The sequence below is a fragment of the Spermophilus citellus genome (genome assembly GCF_964194105.1).
Source record: "Spermophilus citellus genome assembly, chromosome: X".
NCBI lineage: Eukaryota > Metazoa > Chordata > Mammalia > Rodentia > Sciuridae > Spermophilus > Spermophilus citellus.
The window spans coordinates 11601786-11616752 of record NC_138190.1 but is presented as its reverse complement, the minus strand read 5'-3'; the positions used below and the strand labels follow the sequence as shown (position 1 = coordinate 11616752).

At 40.7% G+C, this 14967-nt stretch overlaps 1 protein-coding gene across 6 annotated transcripts in view; it reads left to right on the top strand.

Annotated features, from left to right (window-relative positions):
- CTPS2 (CTP synthase 2) overlaps positions 1–14967 on the top strand; it is a 104093-nt gene that overhangs the window by 40948 nt on the left and 48178 nt on the right. For all 6 annotated transcript variants that reach the window (XM_081277062.1, XM_081277061.1, XM_081277060.1 and 3 more), the window contains 2 exons: positions 2746–2808; positions 2899–2942. In XM_081277062.1, coding sequence (XP_081133188.1) covers positions 2746–2808; positions 2899–2942 — 107 coding nt within the window. The remainder of the gene's footprint in view (positions 1–2745; positions 2809–2898; positions 2943–14967) is intronic.

Sequence of the window (14967 nt, the reverse complement as noted above, 5' to 3'; positions counted from 1 at the left end):
CAATCAGTTTGAATGTGTACCCCGCTTAGGAGTGACCAATCACCCCTGCCCAGCCTGTTCCCGCCAATGAATGGACTAATCATGTATCAGAGTTGTTGTTCAATTTTCCCGCGCCTCATGATGATTTGTTCTGATGTATGCAAAGCCCCCCGCCCTCTCCAAAAAGTGTACTTAAGCTCTGCTTGACCTCTGCTCTGGGCTCTGGGCTGCTCTCCTTTCTTGAGTGGGCACTGAGCCCCAGCATGCTGGTTCAATAAAACTCCCCCCTGCTTATTGCATGAAGCTGGTCTCTTGTGGTCTCTTCCTCCGACGCTTCGCCGGACCCTTACAAATATTCAGGCACCAAATAGTCTGCTATAGGGGTTAGCAAACTCTTATTTTGCAGGCCAAATCTGGCTCATAGCCTGTCTTTGTTTTGTTTTGGTACTGGGGATTGAACTCAGGGGTGCTTTACCATTGAGCTATATCCCTAGTCCTTTTTATTTTTTATTTTGAGACAGGGTCTCACTAAATTGCTGCATTCTCCCTAAATTGCTGAGGGTGGCCTTGAACTTGCAATCCTCTTACTTCAGCCTCCTGAATTGTTGGGATTATATGGGAGTCCCTGGGATTATAGGCGTGGGCCACCACACTTGGCTCTATTTTTGTAATAAAAAAATTTTATTGGAACACTACTATACCAGTTTGTTTTACATATTGTCCATGGCTGCTTTCGTAGTAGAATGACAGTTTGAGACCCTATGGCTTGCAAAGCCCAGAATCTTACTGTCTGATACTTTCCAGAAAGAGTTTGTCCCCCTTAGGAGAACTTGCCATTGTTCTCGCAAGTTCTGGGTAGCAAGAGGCTGGGAGAAGTCTGTCTGTGCTTGCTCTGACCTCTGATTCCCATTCCAACCTGTTCTCTTGCCACATCAAGCAAAGAGCCATTCAGTAGAACTCCATAGTAATCTTTCTGTTTAGAAAGGAAGTGTGTTTCAGTTGAAATGTATACGCTCATTTCTAGAAAAGATAATATAGAAAGGGCAACCGATGTCATAGGAACAACTTTTAAAATTCGGTGGTCAGGTTCTTTTTTTTTTTTTTTTTTTGTGCTGGGGAGTGAACCCAGAGCTTTGCATGTGCTAGGCAAATACTCTACCTCTGACCCACACCTCTGGCCTTTAATTAATTTATTTATTTGGTGCCCAGGATTGAAAGCAGGGGCAGTTAACCACTGAGCCACATCATCCCCCACTTTTTATTTTTTATATTGAGATGTGGTCTCACTGGAGTGCTTCAGTGAGCCTGTTCAGTCTTTTTTTTTTTAAGAGACAAGATTTTACTATGTTACCTAGGCTGGCCTCAAACTCCAGGGCTCAAGTGATCTGCCTTGTCCTCCCAAGTAGCTGGGACTAGAGATGCTGTACGCCATGCCAAGTATAATGTTGGGTGTTTTTAATGGTCTTGTTCAAATTAGAAAGCATGGCTCTGTACCAGGAAGCCAGATGAAATGGAACGTTGATGTGCTTAAAGGCAACCCTGCGGCTGGGGATTCTGGTTGGAGGCCTCCGGTGAGGTGGGGGGGTATGCGTGGAGAAGCCTAGTTTTCCACTGTACTTTGGATGACAGATTTATGAGCCGATTGGATCAGTTATCTTGATACCTGTTTCGTTTTACCTTGGTCTAAGCTCATCTGGGCCTTTGTTTTCTTTTAATGTTTCTATTTAAACTTGGTTTCCATCTAAACATGATTAATATTTCTAAGATAAGTTTCACTGAACAGAATGGTTTGTGAGTCTTTTTAGGTTTCTCTTGAACACAGCAGCTCTTTGTGTTCCAGCCATATGGAACTTTCTGGAGTCCCCCGAGCACTCAGCTGTTTCCTGCTTATCGACTTTTGTTCTGGCATGCCCCGTGTATTGATTTCTTCCTGCGTTCCATCCCCTGGATACCTTGTATATGTCTATAACAGCATCTGCAGTGCTTCTTGGCATTTTATTTATTTTTTTCAGTGCTGGGGATGCAGTCCAGGCCTCACCAAAGTGCTCTTCCACTGAGCCATATCCCCAGCCTTTGGTGTTTGTTTAATGGAGAGAATTGGTGGACTGTAGTGAATGTGGAGATGGATTTGGGGGCATCCAATGGCAACAGGCCTTGGGTGACACAGTTCTCAGCCTTATGCCATCATTGAGTTCCCTGTTCAGTTCCATTTTGTGTCTCCTTCCCTACCGTCTGCCATGCTCACACCCACAGGGCAGGTGCCAGTCCCCACAACTGCTCTGCAGATCAGCAGCCTGAGGCTCCTTAAATACTAGCCCTTTGGCTGGCCTGAGGCTGCCCTCAGGCCACACCTGAATTTTGGGTATGAAATCTTGTGAAGTCCCAGCCCAGGGAGCCTCCCTCTTAATTCACTGTTGTTAAATATTCTCTTAAGAAATCAGGCCCTCTGAGGTGGCTCTGCAACCCACACACCTACCTTGATTTAGGTGGAGATGTGGAAAGCTTCTAGAACTTTGTCCTCTTCTGTTCTCCAATGCCGCGTTGTTTAACTCTGCACCTTAGGTGGAGCCTTAGTAGTTTAACCCCCTTCCTGGTTCTGCTGGGACTTTTCTGAGCACTGAGGGGATAGTAGGGAACAAAACAGGCAGTCTTGCTCTCTTGGAGTCTGCATTCTAGATGGAGGAGATAAGCAGATACAAATGAGCGGAAAATGTGAATAAATACAAAATGTGTTCATTTTCTGTATATGTGTGCATTTTAAACTAGGAGTTTGCCTTGGGATGCAACTAGCAGTGATAGAGTTTGCAAGAAACTGCCTTGATTTGAAAGGTAAGTCTAATAAACATTTATTTAAAAAGTTATCACTTAAATGTTTTTAGCAATATTGGTAAATTACTGAACTCTTTTCTTAATTTTCAGATGCTAATTCCACAGAATTTGAACCAAATGCCCTAGTTCCCATGGTAAGTGACTTGTTTATCTTTCTGGAATATTCTCTGGGATATTTTACTTTATTTTATTTTTGTGGATGGATCCCAGGGCCTCACACCTGCTAGGCAAGCACTCTACCATTGAGCTACATTCCATTCTCAGCCTGTTGATCTTTCTGGGTCCAGTCATTGTCATTTCATTTCTGGCTCTTGCCTAAGCTCATAAGGGGCAATTATTATTTTCCCTTACATTGCCAGTACATTTAACTTTTTATATGAATTTATTATTATCTATTATTTTTACATCAAACGGCTTTGTTCGCAGTTGTCTATCTTGTCAGCTGTGCCTTGAAGAAAAGATACAGTCCTGGACTGATTTCTCTTTGTAGCAGCTTTCAAGCTTAATGTTTAGGAAAGGATTAAATTGGCTGTGACAACAATTTATAACAGTTAATATAAATAAATGAGCTGTCCTGTCTCTAGACTCATCCCCGGTCTATTTTCCACATTGGTGGCCATCTATCTTTCTAAAACAAAAGTGACAACCATTCTGCTGCTGGGCCTCATGTTCCGCCAATTCCTTTCCCCCTAAAATATTCAGTGCAGAATTGTTGGCTGGGCCCCAAAGGCTGTTGTGATCTGTCACATGCTGCTTTGTTCATTTGTCCCATAGCATCCCAATTCCTCCCATGCTTTGGGTTTGATGTTTGAACACATGTAGCCTGAGATGTCCCCCATCTTTTGGTCTCAACAAAACCAATGAAGAATTTAGCTAAAGCAACAATTTGGTTATTAGAAACTTTCTATTCATCCTGAGAAGCTTCTCCCGACCTCGTGTCTTTCCCTGCCTCTGCCTTCTTTGGCCACATTCACTGCTAATAAGGCAAACTCTACATGATTGTTCTTAGCCTGAGTTTGCCTGGTCACCAGTTGCTTGTGCACACACAATTGTGTCCTGGCTGCTTAGCACCCACCTCTAATAAGAACATGTGACTCACCAACCAGTTGTGATTGTGGTTTTTTTTTTTTTTAATTTTTCTTAATTTGTTCTAATTAGTTATACATGATGATAGGATACATTTTGACATATTATGCAAAAATGGAACATAACTTTCTCATTCTTCTAGTTGTGTGTGATGTAGAACTACACTGAATATGATTTTTTTAAAATATTTTTTTAGTTGTCAATGGATCTTTATTTCATTTATTTTTATGTGGTGCTGAGGATCAAACCCTGTGCCTCACACATGCTAGGCAAGTGTTCTGCTGAACCACAAACCCAGTCCATGATTGTTTTTTTTTAAACAATTTATTGAGATATCATCACATACTATGAAATTTAGCTCTTTGAAATATGCCATCCAATGTCTTTTTAAATTTTTTTTAGTTTTAAGGGGACACAATATCTTTATTTTATTTTTATGTGGTGCTGAGGATCAAACCCAGTGCCCGGTGTTCACCAGGCGAGCGTGCTACTGCTTGAGCCACATCCCCAGCCCCAATGTCTTTTTTATTTTCTTGTACTGGGAATTCAACCCAGGGGTGCTTAACCACTGAGCCACATTCCCAGCCCTTTTTATTTATTTTTTTTATTTTGAGCCAAAATCTTGCTATTTTGCTTAGGGCCTCATTAAGTTGCTGAAGCTGGCTGAGAGCCTGTGATCCTCCTGTCTCAACCTCCTCGGAGTCGCTGGGATTACAGGCATGCACTGTCTGCCCAGCTCCAGTGTCTGTCTTTTAGCATATTCACAGATCTGTGTCACTATCACAGCATCAATTTGGGATCATTTTCATTACATCAAAAAGAAATTCTCCTACCCCATAGTTGATATCCCCAAGCCTCCTGTCCTCCACCACTCCCCACCATGGGCAAACATTAATCTACTTCGTATGTTTATAGATTTGCCTATTCTAGTCCTTTTATATAAATGGAATAATAAAATATGTGACCTTTTATGACTGGCTTCTTTCACTTAGCCTAATGCTTTCAATATTTGGCTATGTAGTAGCATGTATCAGCACTTCTTTTCTTTTTATGGGTAATGAATATTCCATTGTATGGACATATGCATTTTATTTTTCCATTCATCTGTTGATGGGCATTTGGGTTGCTATTGCAAATAATGCTGCTTGTGAACATTTATGTACAAGTTGTTGTGTGGATATATTTTCATGACACTTAGCAGTGGAATTGCTGGGTCATAAGGCATCTCTATATTTAATCCTTTGAGGAGCTTCCAGAGTTCTCCAAAGAGGCTACAACATTTTACCTTCCCACCAGCAATGAGCAAGGGTCTCAATTTCTCCACATCCTTGGGAACACTTGTTACTATCTGACTTTTCGATCATAATCATCCCAGTCGATATGAAGTGGCATTTCTTTGTGCCTTTGATTTGCATTTCCCTGATGGCCAAGGATGTAGAGCATCTTTTCAGATACTTATTGGCCACTTGTATGAATTCTTTGGATATTCATATCCTTGGCCCATTTTCAAATTGGGCTATTTTTGTTTTTATTGCTGAGTTGTAAGTTGTTCTTTATGTATTCTAGATACAAGTTCCTTATCAGATATATGATTTGTTCTGTGGACATTTTGGATCAGATAATTCTTTGTTGTATGTGAGACGCTAGATGCCAGTAGGACCCTATCCCCCAACTCTGAAAATACCTCCAGTTTCCTGGGGGCAGGTGCAGAATTGCCCCTATTGAGAAGTGCTGACTTAGAGAGATCTACTTCTGTTCCTGTTCCCTCCTTTCCCTGATGATAACCACTTGTTCTTTTTGGTTTATTTTTCCATTTAAAAAATATGAGTAAGGGGGGCTGGGGTTGTGGCTCAGTGGTAGAGCACTTGCCTGGCACATGTGAGGCATTGGGTTTGATCTTCAGCACCACATAAAAATAGATTGTGTCCGCCTACAACTAATACACACACACACACACATACATACTTACATACGTACATACATATGTAAGACCCGTATGTCTCTCTGTGACCTCTCCCCTTCTTAGATAAGTGATACAAACTCTCCATGTTTTTTTTTCCTGCTTTGCTCTTTCCACAACATTATATGCTATAGATAATCCCATGGTAGGATATAGATTCTTCATGCCTTTTTTTTTTTTTTTGGTATTGGGGATTGACTCCAGGGACACTTAACCACTGAGTCACATCCTGAGCCCTTTTTATTTTTATTTTGAGCCATGGTCTTGCTAAGTTGCTTAGGGCCTCACTAAGTTGCTGAGGCTGGCCTTATACTTGCAGTCCTCCTGCCTCAGTCTCTCTGGTAGCTGGGATTATAGGCATGTGCCACCACACCCGGCTCTTCATGCCTTTTTTTTTAAATTTTTTTAAATTTTTTAAATTGGTTGTTCACAACATTACAAAGCTCTTGACATATCATATTTCATACATTAGATTGAAGTGGGTTATGAACCCCCAATTTTACCCCAAATGCAGATTGCAGAATCACGTCGGTTACACATCCACAATTTTACATAATGCCCTATTAGTAATTGTTGTATTCTGCTACCTTTCCTATCCCCTACTATCCCCCCTCCCCTCCCCTCCCATCTTCTCTCTCTACCCCATCTACTGTAATTCATTTCTCTCCTTGTTTATTTTCCCATTCCCCTCACAACCTCTTATATGTAATTTTGTATAGCAATGAGGGTCTCCCTTCATTTCCATGCAATTTCCCTTTTCTCTCCCTTTCCCTCCCATCTCATGTCTCTGTTTAATGTTAATCTTTTCTTCCTGCTCTTCCTCCCTGCTCTGTTCATAGTTGCTCTCATTATATCAAAGAAGACATTTGGTATTTGTTTTTTAGGTAGCTTTGAATCAAACCATAATGAACCATAGCTTCCTAGCCAGACGGTACTTTCAAATCTTATGCTCAGAAGTCCTAATACCAGCAAAGAGTTCCTTATGAAGTTTTAATATAGACTCATTTCCTGACTAATAGTTGAGATATCTATACCAGGAAAATAATGGGTTTTCTTAAAGGTATACTTTGAGATAGGATGTGATTTTACCAGTAGATGCCACTGTTAGATAACTTTGGCATAGCTCATTCTTTGATGACTTTTCTTCTTTTTTATGGTACTAGGAATTGAACCCAGGGGCACTTAACCACTAAGCTATATCCCCAGCCTGCCTCCCCCTTTTTAAAAATATTTTTAGTTGGCAATGGACCTTTATTTGATTAATTTATTTATGTATTTTTATGAGGTGCTGAGAATTGAACCCTGTGCATCACATATGCTAGGCAAGCACTCTACCACTGAACCACAACCCTGGCGCCCCCAGCCCTTTTTGTTTTTTGTTTTGAGACAGTGTCTTGCTAGATTGCTGAGGCCAGCCTCGACCTTGTGATTCTCTTACCCCAGCCTCCTGAATAGCTGGAATTATAGGTGTGTGCTACCACACTCGGCATTGATGACTATTCTTTATTCTCTGTGCGTGTGTGCATGTGCACATGTGTGTACACTCATTAAATTTGTAAACTCAGGGTAAATAAAAAAGGTTAAGCCCTGGGGCTGGGATTGTGGCTCAGTGGTAGAGTGCTTGCCTAGCACCACATAAAAATAAATAAATAAAATAAAGGTATTGTGTTCAACTACAACTAAAAAAAATATTTAAAAAAGTTAAGCCCTGCTGTAAAAATATTTCTTATTTGCTCCCACGTCATCTCAGTTTCCTTCCCTAGAGGCAACTGCCTTTATCTATTTCTTTTGTTATTGGTTCAGAAGGTGTGTGTGTGTGTGTGTGTGTGTGTGTGTGTGTGTGTGTCCTACCCACGTGTGTGTATAGATGTATTTTTTTTTTTTCTTTTTGGCTGTGCTGGGAGTGGAACCCAGGGCTTTGTGCATACTGGGCAATTGCCCTACCACTGAGTGACACTCTTGATCCCTGTCCTCCCTTTTAAAAACTGATACATGCTAGTAAGCTTGAGACATTGTTCTCACCTTGCTTTTTGTACCAGTTGCCCCACATCAATGGATCTTTCCCTGCTTGCTCTTATTTAGCTGTATGTTCTATGGATACATCAGTTTTTATTTAATTCGTCTTGTATTCAGGTTGTGCCCTTTGCTTTGTTAATCTTAAATCATGCTGCCAATTAGTCTCTGTGTACATATGTCCCACCCACACGTGAACACATCTACAGGATGAATTCCTCGAAGGGGAATTGTTAAGTTGGAGGCTATGTGCATTTTACATTTCGATGGCTCCTATACACATAAGTGAGATGAGAACAATAAAACCTAATTGCTATTGAACATCTTTATAGCCTGCAATCAGTTTGCTGGAGAAAAATAGCCATAAGAGCCAGCATTTGTACTAATGGTGAGAAGGTTATTAAAGAAAAAGACTAAGGTGGCAGAATCACAAGGCAGCCAATGGATGAAGCCTAGGAAGCCACTTTACTTGAACAAATCACAATAACCTAGTGGTCCATGGTCATTCTGCCATTCTAGCTAAAAAAGTAAGCAATTTGGAGGCTCTTGTAGGGTTTATTTGCTGCTAAAATCTGTTTTGTGGGCATCATGATCCTCCTTTGGCATGCATGATAATGTTATGGTTGCTTATGGAATCACTGGAGATCCTGGCACCCAGAACAGATCTAAGAAGAGGTGACTCTTACACATAAAAGAAGGAACATAATGTTCTCTAAGGGTTAAGGTCGACTCTGAATCTTAGAGTAAGTAAAATCTATCTTATAGTGTCATTTCTATGCTTGATCCACAAGGTGTAATAGCAGGCTCTGGGATATTACAGTGTATTTAGGGTTCTATATCAACTCTGGTGTTTTGGATTGTTTCAAAGTAGTCTCTGCCTTCTAGATGATGATTATGAAGAACATAGCTGACTTACATTATCTATGTCAATCCCATGTCAGCTGCTGACGTTGTTGACCTTGACTTTGGCTTAAGATCTCTTTTGTTCATCTGTAGGGTAGTGTATAACATTATGGACTTGTGGCACCGAGGCACATACATAAGGAGTGATCTCAATCTAATGTTTAGACATGTGAGCTCCGTGAGGATAAGTAACTATGAGGAGACGGGGAAAAAAATAGACATGTGGATCTGCTTAACTGAAACCATTTCATTTTCATTTGTTGAAAAAGATAACCAAAACCACAATAAATAAACAGAACTGTTAGGGACCGGCGGAGCGTCGGAGAAAGAGACCACACAAGAGACTGGCTCCATACAATTGGCAAAAGGGGATTTATTGATTCAGCATGCTGAGGTTCCAGGCTCACTCAGGAAGATAGAGCAGCCCAGAGCCCAGAGCAGAGGTCAAGCAGAGCTTAAGTACATTTTTTGGAGAGGGCAGGGGGGCTTTGCATGCATCAGAACAAATCATCATGAGGCGCGGGAAAATTGAACAACTCTGATACATGATTAGTCCATTCATTGGCGGGAACAGTCTGGGCAGGGGTGATTGGTCACTTCTAAGTGGGGTACACATTTAAACTGATTGGTTTTGGAGCCTAGATGCTTACGTGCCGTGCTACTTGGAGCCCTTAGCTATTGAACAACCAGGGGACCAGAAGAAATATTTACTGGGCAGTTCAGGTATTGTCCTAATAGCTACAGAGATTACAGGTTCCGGGGGTAGCAAAGGAGTTGTAACAATGCCTTGTCTTTTACTTTTTAGCCCAGGCCTTGCCATTTAGAGACTTTACAATGCCCGGTCTTTTACACTTTAACTCAGACTTTTGCAGCTTAGAATCAGCTTAGAAATTTTACCTTTACAGAACAAAATAAACAAAGAAAACTCAAGCCAGATGCAGTTGCATAAACCTGTAATCCCAGTGACTCAGGAGGCTGAGGCAGGAGGATTACAAGTTTGAGGCCAGCCTGAGCAATTTAGCAAGTCCATAAGCAGCTTAGTGAGACCTTAATCTCAAAACAAAAAATAAAAATTAAGGGGCTGGGGTTATGGCTCAGTTGTAGAGTGCTTGTCTAGCACGTGTGAGGCACTGGGTTCAAACCTCTGCACCACATAAAAATGAAGTAAAGAAATTGTGTCCACCTACAACTAAAAAATAAATATTAAAAAAATTAAAACAAAACGGACTGGGTATGTAGCTCAGTAATAGTGTTCCTGGGTTCAATTCCCAGTGCTGCAACAGACAAACCCCCAAACAACAACAAAACCCCCCTGAATTTGCATAACACTCTGGAAACAGAAGGTCTGTTCTAACTGCAAAACACAGCAACACACATGTGCACACCAGGATGGTAGTATTGGTAAGAAAAAGCAAGAAATTTGAAGTACTTTATTAAGATGCAGATAGATATTTGAGACTGTGATAGTTGATATTGTTTCACTTTTGGTTATCATTAGTATGACTTAACTTTCAAAGTTAATTTAATTTTATATCTCATGGTTGATTTGTGAAATAGTCACTTATAATTAAAAGTTAATTCAGGTGAAGAGTAATTTATGTCATACATTAAGCATAATGAATGCATTACATTTTTTGCCTTTATTCAAAACCATGTTTGAAATATTTTCCCTTCCTTAATTTCCAACAAATTTATGTGGTATGCAAATTGAGATGTTTTTAAAAATCCAGACAGCCCATTTAGAGTTACCTTTTAGGCGACTTTTATTACTTTGGGGACTAATTTGCCTTGTGAACATTAAAATATTTCTCAACTGACAAAAGATCTTATAGAAGTTATTTTGAAGTGAGCTGGGCTAAACCCCTTCCCTATAAAAGCAGTTATTAAGAATTCAGCTCTAATGTGGTGAAATAGCTTTTTATGGACCTGTCCTGCAACCTAATAGTTGTTTGATCCTGTCTCTAAAGAGATGTTAGGTCTGAGTTGATAGCAGACTGAGATAGCGACCTTCTACCTGGACAAAGAAAAATTCTCAAAGGGAAACCTTGCACACTGTTGATGGAAATGTAAGTTGGTACAGCCATTATAGGAAAGAGTGTAGAGATTCCTCAAAACTGAAAATAGCTGGGTGTGGTGGTCCACGCCTATAATCCCAGCCATTTGGGAGGCAGAGGCAGGACTAAGACAAGTTCAAGGCCAGCTTCCACAATTTATCATGGCCCTGTCTCAAATAAAAAATAAGAAGGACTTGGGATGTGGTTCAATAGTAGAGTGCCTTGGGGTTCAATCCCTAGTGCCCCCCTAAATCCCCCCAACAACAAAAAACCAAAAAAAAAATGGAACTAAAACTGCCCTAGGGATATAGCTCAATTGGTAGAGTGCTTGCCTCACATGCACACCCTGGGTTCAATCCCTAGCATCACACACACACACACACACACACACACACACACACACAAAATAAAATCAAATGGAACTAAAACTAAAAACTACCATATGCTCTAGCAATCCTCCTTCTGGGTATATATCCAAAAGATGTGAGCTTAGTATGTTCAAGAGATGTCTGTACTTCCGTGTTCATTGCAGCATCAATCACAAGAGCCAAGATGTAGAATTGACCTAAGCGTCCCTCAATGGATAAAGAAAATGTGGTATATATACACAATGGAATTTCATTAAGCCTTTAAAAAGAAGGAAATCCTGCCATTTGTAACAATGTATATGGACCTGGAGGACATTATGTTAAGTGAAATACCCCAGACACAGAGACGAACACTGCATGATCTCATTTATATGTGGAACATAAAAAAAAAAAAAAAAATGGAACCCATAAAGACAAAGAGTGGAAGGGCAGTTACCAGGGCCTGAGGGTGGGAGAAATAGGGAGATGTTGGTCAAAGGGTACAAACTTGCAGTTATTAGATGAATCATTTTGGAGACCTAATGCACAGGCCTAGTGACTGTTAATAGATCTCAAGTGTTCTTGCCACACATGCACACACACATATAAATGGTCACTATGTGAGATAATGGATATTAGCTTGATTTTAATAATCTTTTCACAATGTATGCATATATGAAAACTCATATTGTACATTTTGAATATATATAATTTTTGTCAATCATTTCCTAAAAGAGCTTTTTTTTAAAAAAAAAAAAAGAAATCTCCTTTCCAGGGTGAGGGCCTCTGCCTAATGACTCAGGGCATCTTTTCCTGGCCCTCATCCCTGTGTCTTCTCTTGGAAAGGAGACAGTGTAGCTTAGAGTGAGCACCCATTAGTGAATCACAAGGGTAATCCATTATGTTAACAAAAAAATGAGTGACAAAATGAGTACTTCAAATCTAAAGTAGTTTAAAGCTTTTGTATCTTGAGTTCAATAGGAAATGCCTTAGAAATAAGTATTTCAACCTCTTTAAAGACTTTTTTTTGGCAGTAGGAATGATTGAATGTTAGTGGAAAGGGATTACTTAAAAAAAAAATCACTGTGTTTGGAGCTTGTTGGCTTCATTGAAGTCCCAAATACAGTGTATTACAAATCAACTGAGTTCATGATTTCTCTTGCAGTCCAGCTGAGGATTCAAGCCAGACTGGAGAAACAAATAACCAAATACATGGGCAGTATATGAGGGTGCCCTCATTAATGTTAATGATATTGTCCACTCTTTGCCATGATGGAATGTTCTATATCTGTGTCATCCAATATGGTAGCCACTAGCCACATAGAAAGCACTTGATATGTAGCTAGTTTGGCTGAGGAATTGAATTTTAAATTTTATTTAATTTTCATTAATTTATACATCAAGAACCATATGTGTCTAGTGGCCACAGTATTGGACAGTGCAGGTAGGTCATTCTTTCTACTTTGTCAGCCAGAGTGTGACCATTTATGGTCACTCTCAAGAATTCAGAGTCAAGAAAAAATACTGTGGGTTGGAGTAAGAAGGGAAGATTATTGAAGGCTTGGGGACTTTATTTTTTTTAAATATATTTTTAGTTGTAGACAGACACAATACCTTTATTTTTATGTGATGCTGAGGATCGAACCCAGTGCCTCACATGTGGAAGGCAAGTGCTCTACCACTGAACCATAACCCCAGCCCAGGCTTGGGGACTTTATAAAAAGGAGAGGAGACATGTGCTAGGCTGGGATATCCAAGATCTGGTCATGAAACAGTGCGTAGCTTGGCAGAAGCACATAGCTCCTGTAGGGAGTATAAAGAATTCAGGGAGATTGGTGCTGATTTGTGAAAGTCCAGGAGTATCTGTGAAAATTAACTTGAAGCCAAAAAGGAGCTAATGGGATAATTTCTGGGCTTTTCTATAGAATGAATAGTTTAGGAAGATTCACCTGGCATGGGAGCTTGAGGAGAGGAGAGAAAAGACTACAGGCAGGGCACATGGGTGAGGATTCTGGGAGCTTCCATCTTCAAGTTAAGGAGCTGGGCCAGAGCAGGAGTCGCAGTAACTGCTGATCTGACTGGGAAAGTGGAACGAGTCAACAAGATTTAGTGACTAGATAGTCAAGAATCAACCACCAAATATCTATTGAGCCCTTCTACATACCAGGTCCCAGTCTAGACTTGAGGATACATCAGTGAAAGAGCATATCAAACCCTTGCCCTGGTAGAACTTGTAATCTAGTGAGGAGTGGAGGTAGGGGGCTGTTAAAATGCTGGACTGTTGATCTGAGGGGAAATGTAGGTGAACTCTGGTGACGTGGGAGATCAGATCAATGTTGTGGAATCGAGGCCAAGAAGGCTAACAACATGAACATATGCATACACACCACTCCACTCATTTCCACCTTTTCTTTTTGGTACTGGAGATTGAACCCAGGGGCACTTTACCACTGAGCTATAGTTCCAGCCCTTTTTTAAGTTTGAGATGGGGTCTTACTAATTTGCTGAGGCTGGCCTGGAACTTGCAATTCTCCTGCCTTGGCCTCCCAAATTGCTGAAATTACAGGCATGTGCCACTGTGCCCAGCTTCATTTTTACCCTTTATGAAGGTTAAACCTCAAACAATTTGTCCATGCCAGCCAATCGGAAGTGTCTCTCCTGTTTGCTATATCTTGTCCCTGTTCTTGCCCTGCTTGCTGTGGAGGCCCCTTGCATGGCCCTGGCTTTCACTGTGTGTCCTCCATACCCTTGTAGGCTCTTAGATGGCACCTACCTCATCTTAAAGCACATTCACGCCATTCTGTGACTCCTGCACCTTCTGATCCCTTTCTGGCCTTGGGCTGGCTCTTCAGCATGACAGCCAAGGACTTTGATGGTCTGAAGCCAGTGTGTCCTCCATTCCTCACACCTGGATTTCCATCCAAGACACAGTGTGTATGTACATGGACACGATGTGCTTATTTGGGGTGTTTTCTTTTGAATAGCCACTGCTGCCTCTTTTTTCCCTGTGTACTCCCCTTCTGGTGCTTCTTACAAATCCCAGATGAAATGCTACTCAGAAGGGGCTAAATGATATCTTTACCATAGGCTAAAATGGGAAGCTAGAGTGCCCTAGATACTACACCTAATGAAGCACAGGCAGCAAATAATAAGCATTCAGACTATTGACTAATGTTGGTTAGGAATGAAGCTGTAAAATCTTAAAATATTAGAGTGGCTAATTTAACGGCATTAGAGAATAATCAATCATGACTGGATACTGTGTTATTGTGGGAATTGAATCAATTAACACATATTGACTGAACAAAAGATGGAGACCCCATAGATGCTCCAAAGACAGTTTATAATATCCACACCCTGGTGATGTCAGTCTCAGTCTCATAACAAATAAGAAGACATTGGTACTTTTTTTATTTTTATTTTTTGGTACTGGAGATTGAATCCAGGGGTGCTTAACCACTGAGCCACATCCCCAGTGGTTTTTTTTTTTTTTCCTTTTGAGACAGGGTCTCCTTAAGTTCTTAGGGCCTCACTGAGTTGCTGAGCTGGTGTTGAATTTGCAGTCCTTCTGCCTTTCCCTCCTGAACCACTGGGAATATAGGTGTGCGTCATGAGTCACACCTGGCTAGACTGGTACTTCTTTTTTTTTTCAGGGCTGAGTCCAAAGACCAAATTCCGGGCCTTATGCTCTGCCACTGAGGTAAATCCCAAATGCCTGATCATTCTTTTTTTTTTTTTTTTTTTTTTTTTTTTTTTTTTTGGTACTGAGGATTGAACCCAGGGGTGCTCAACCACT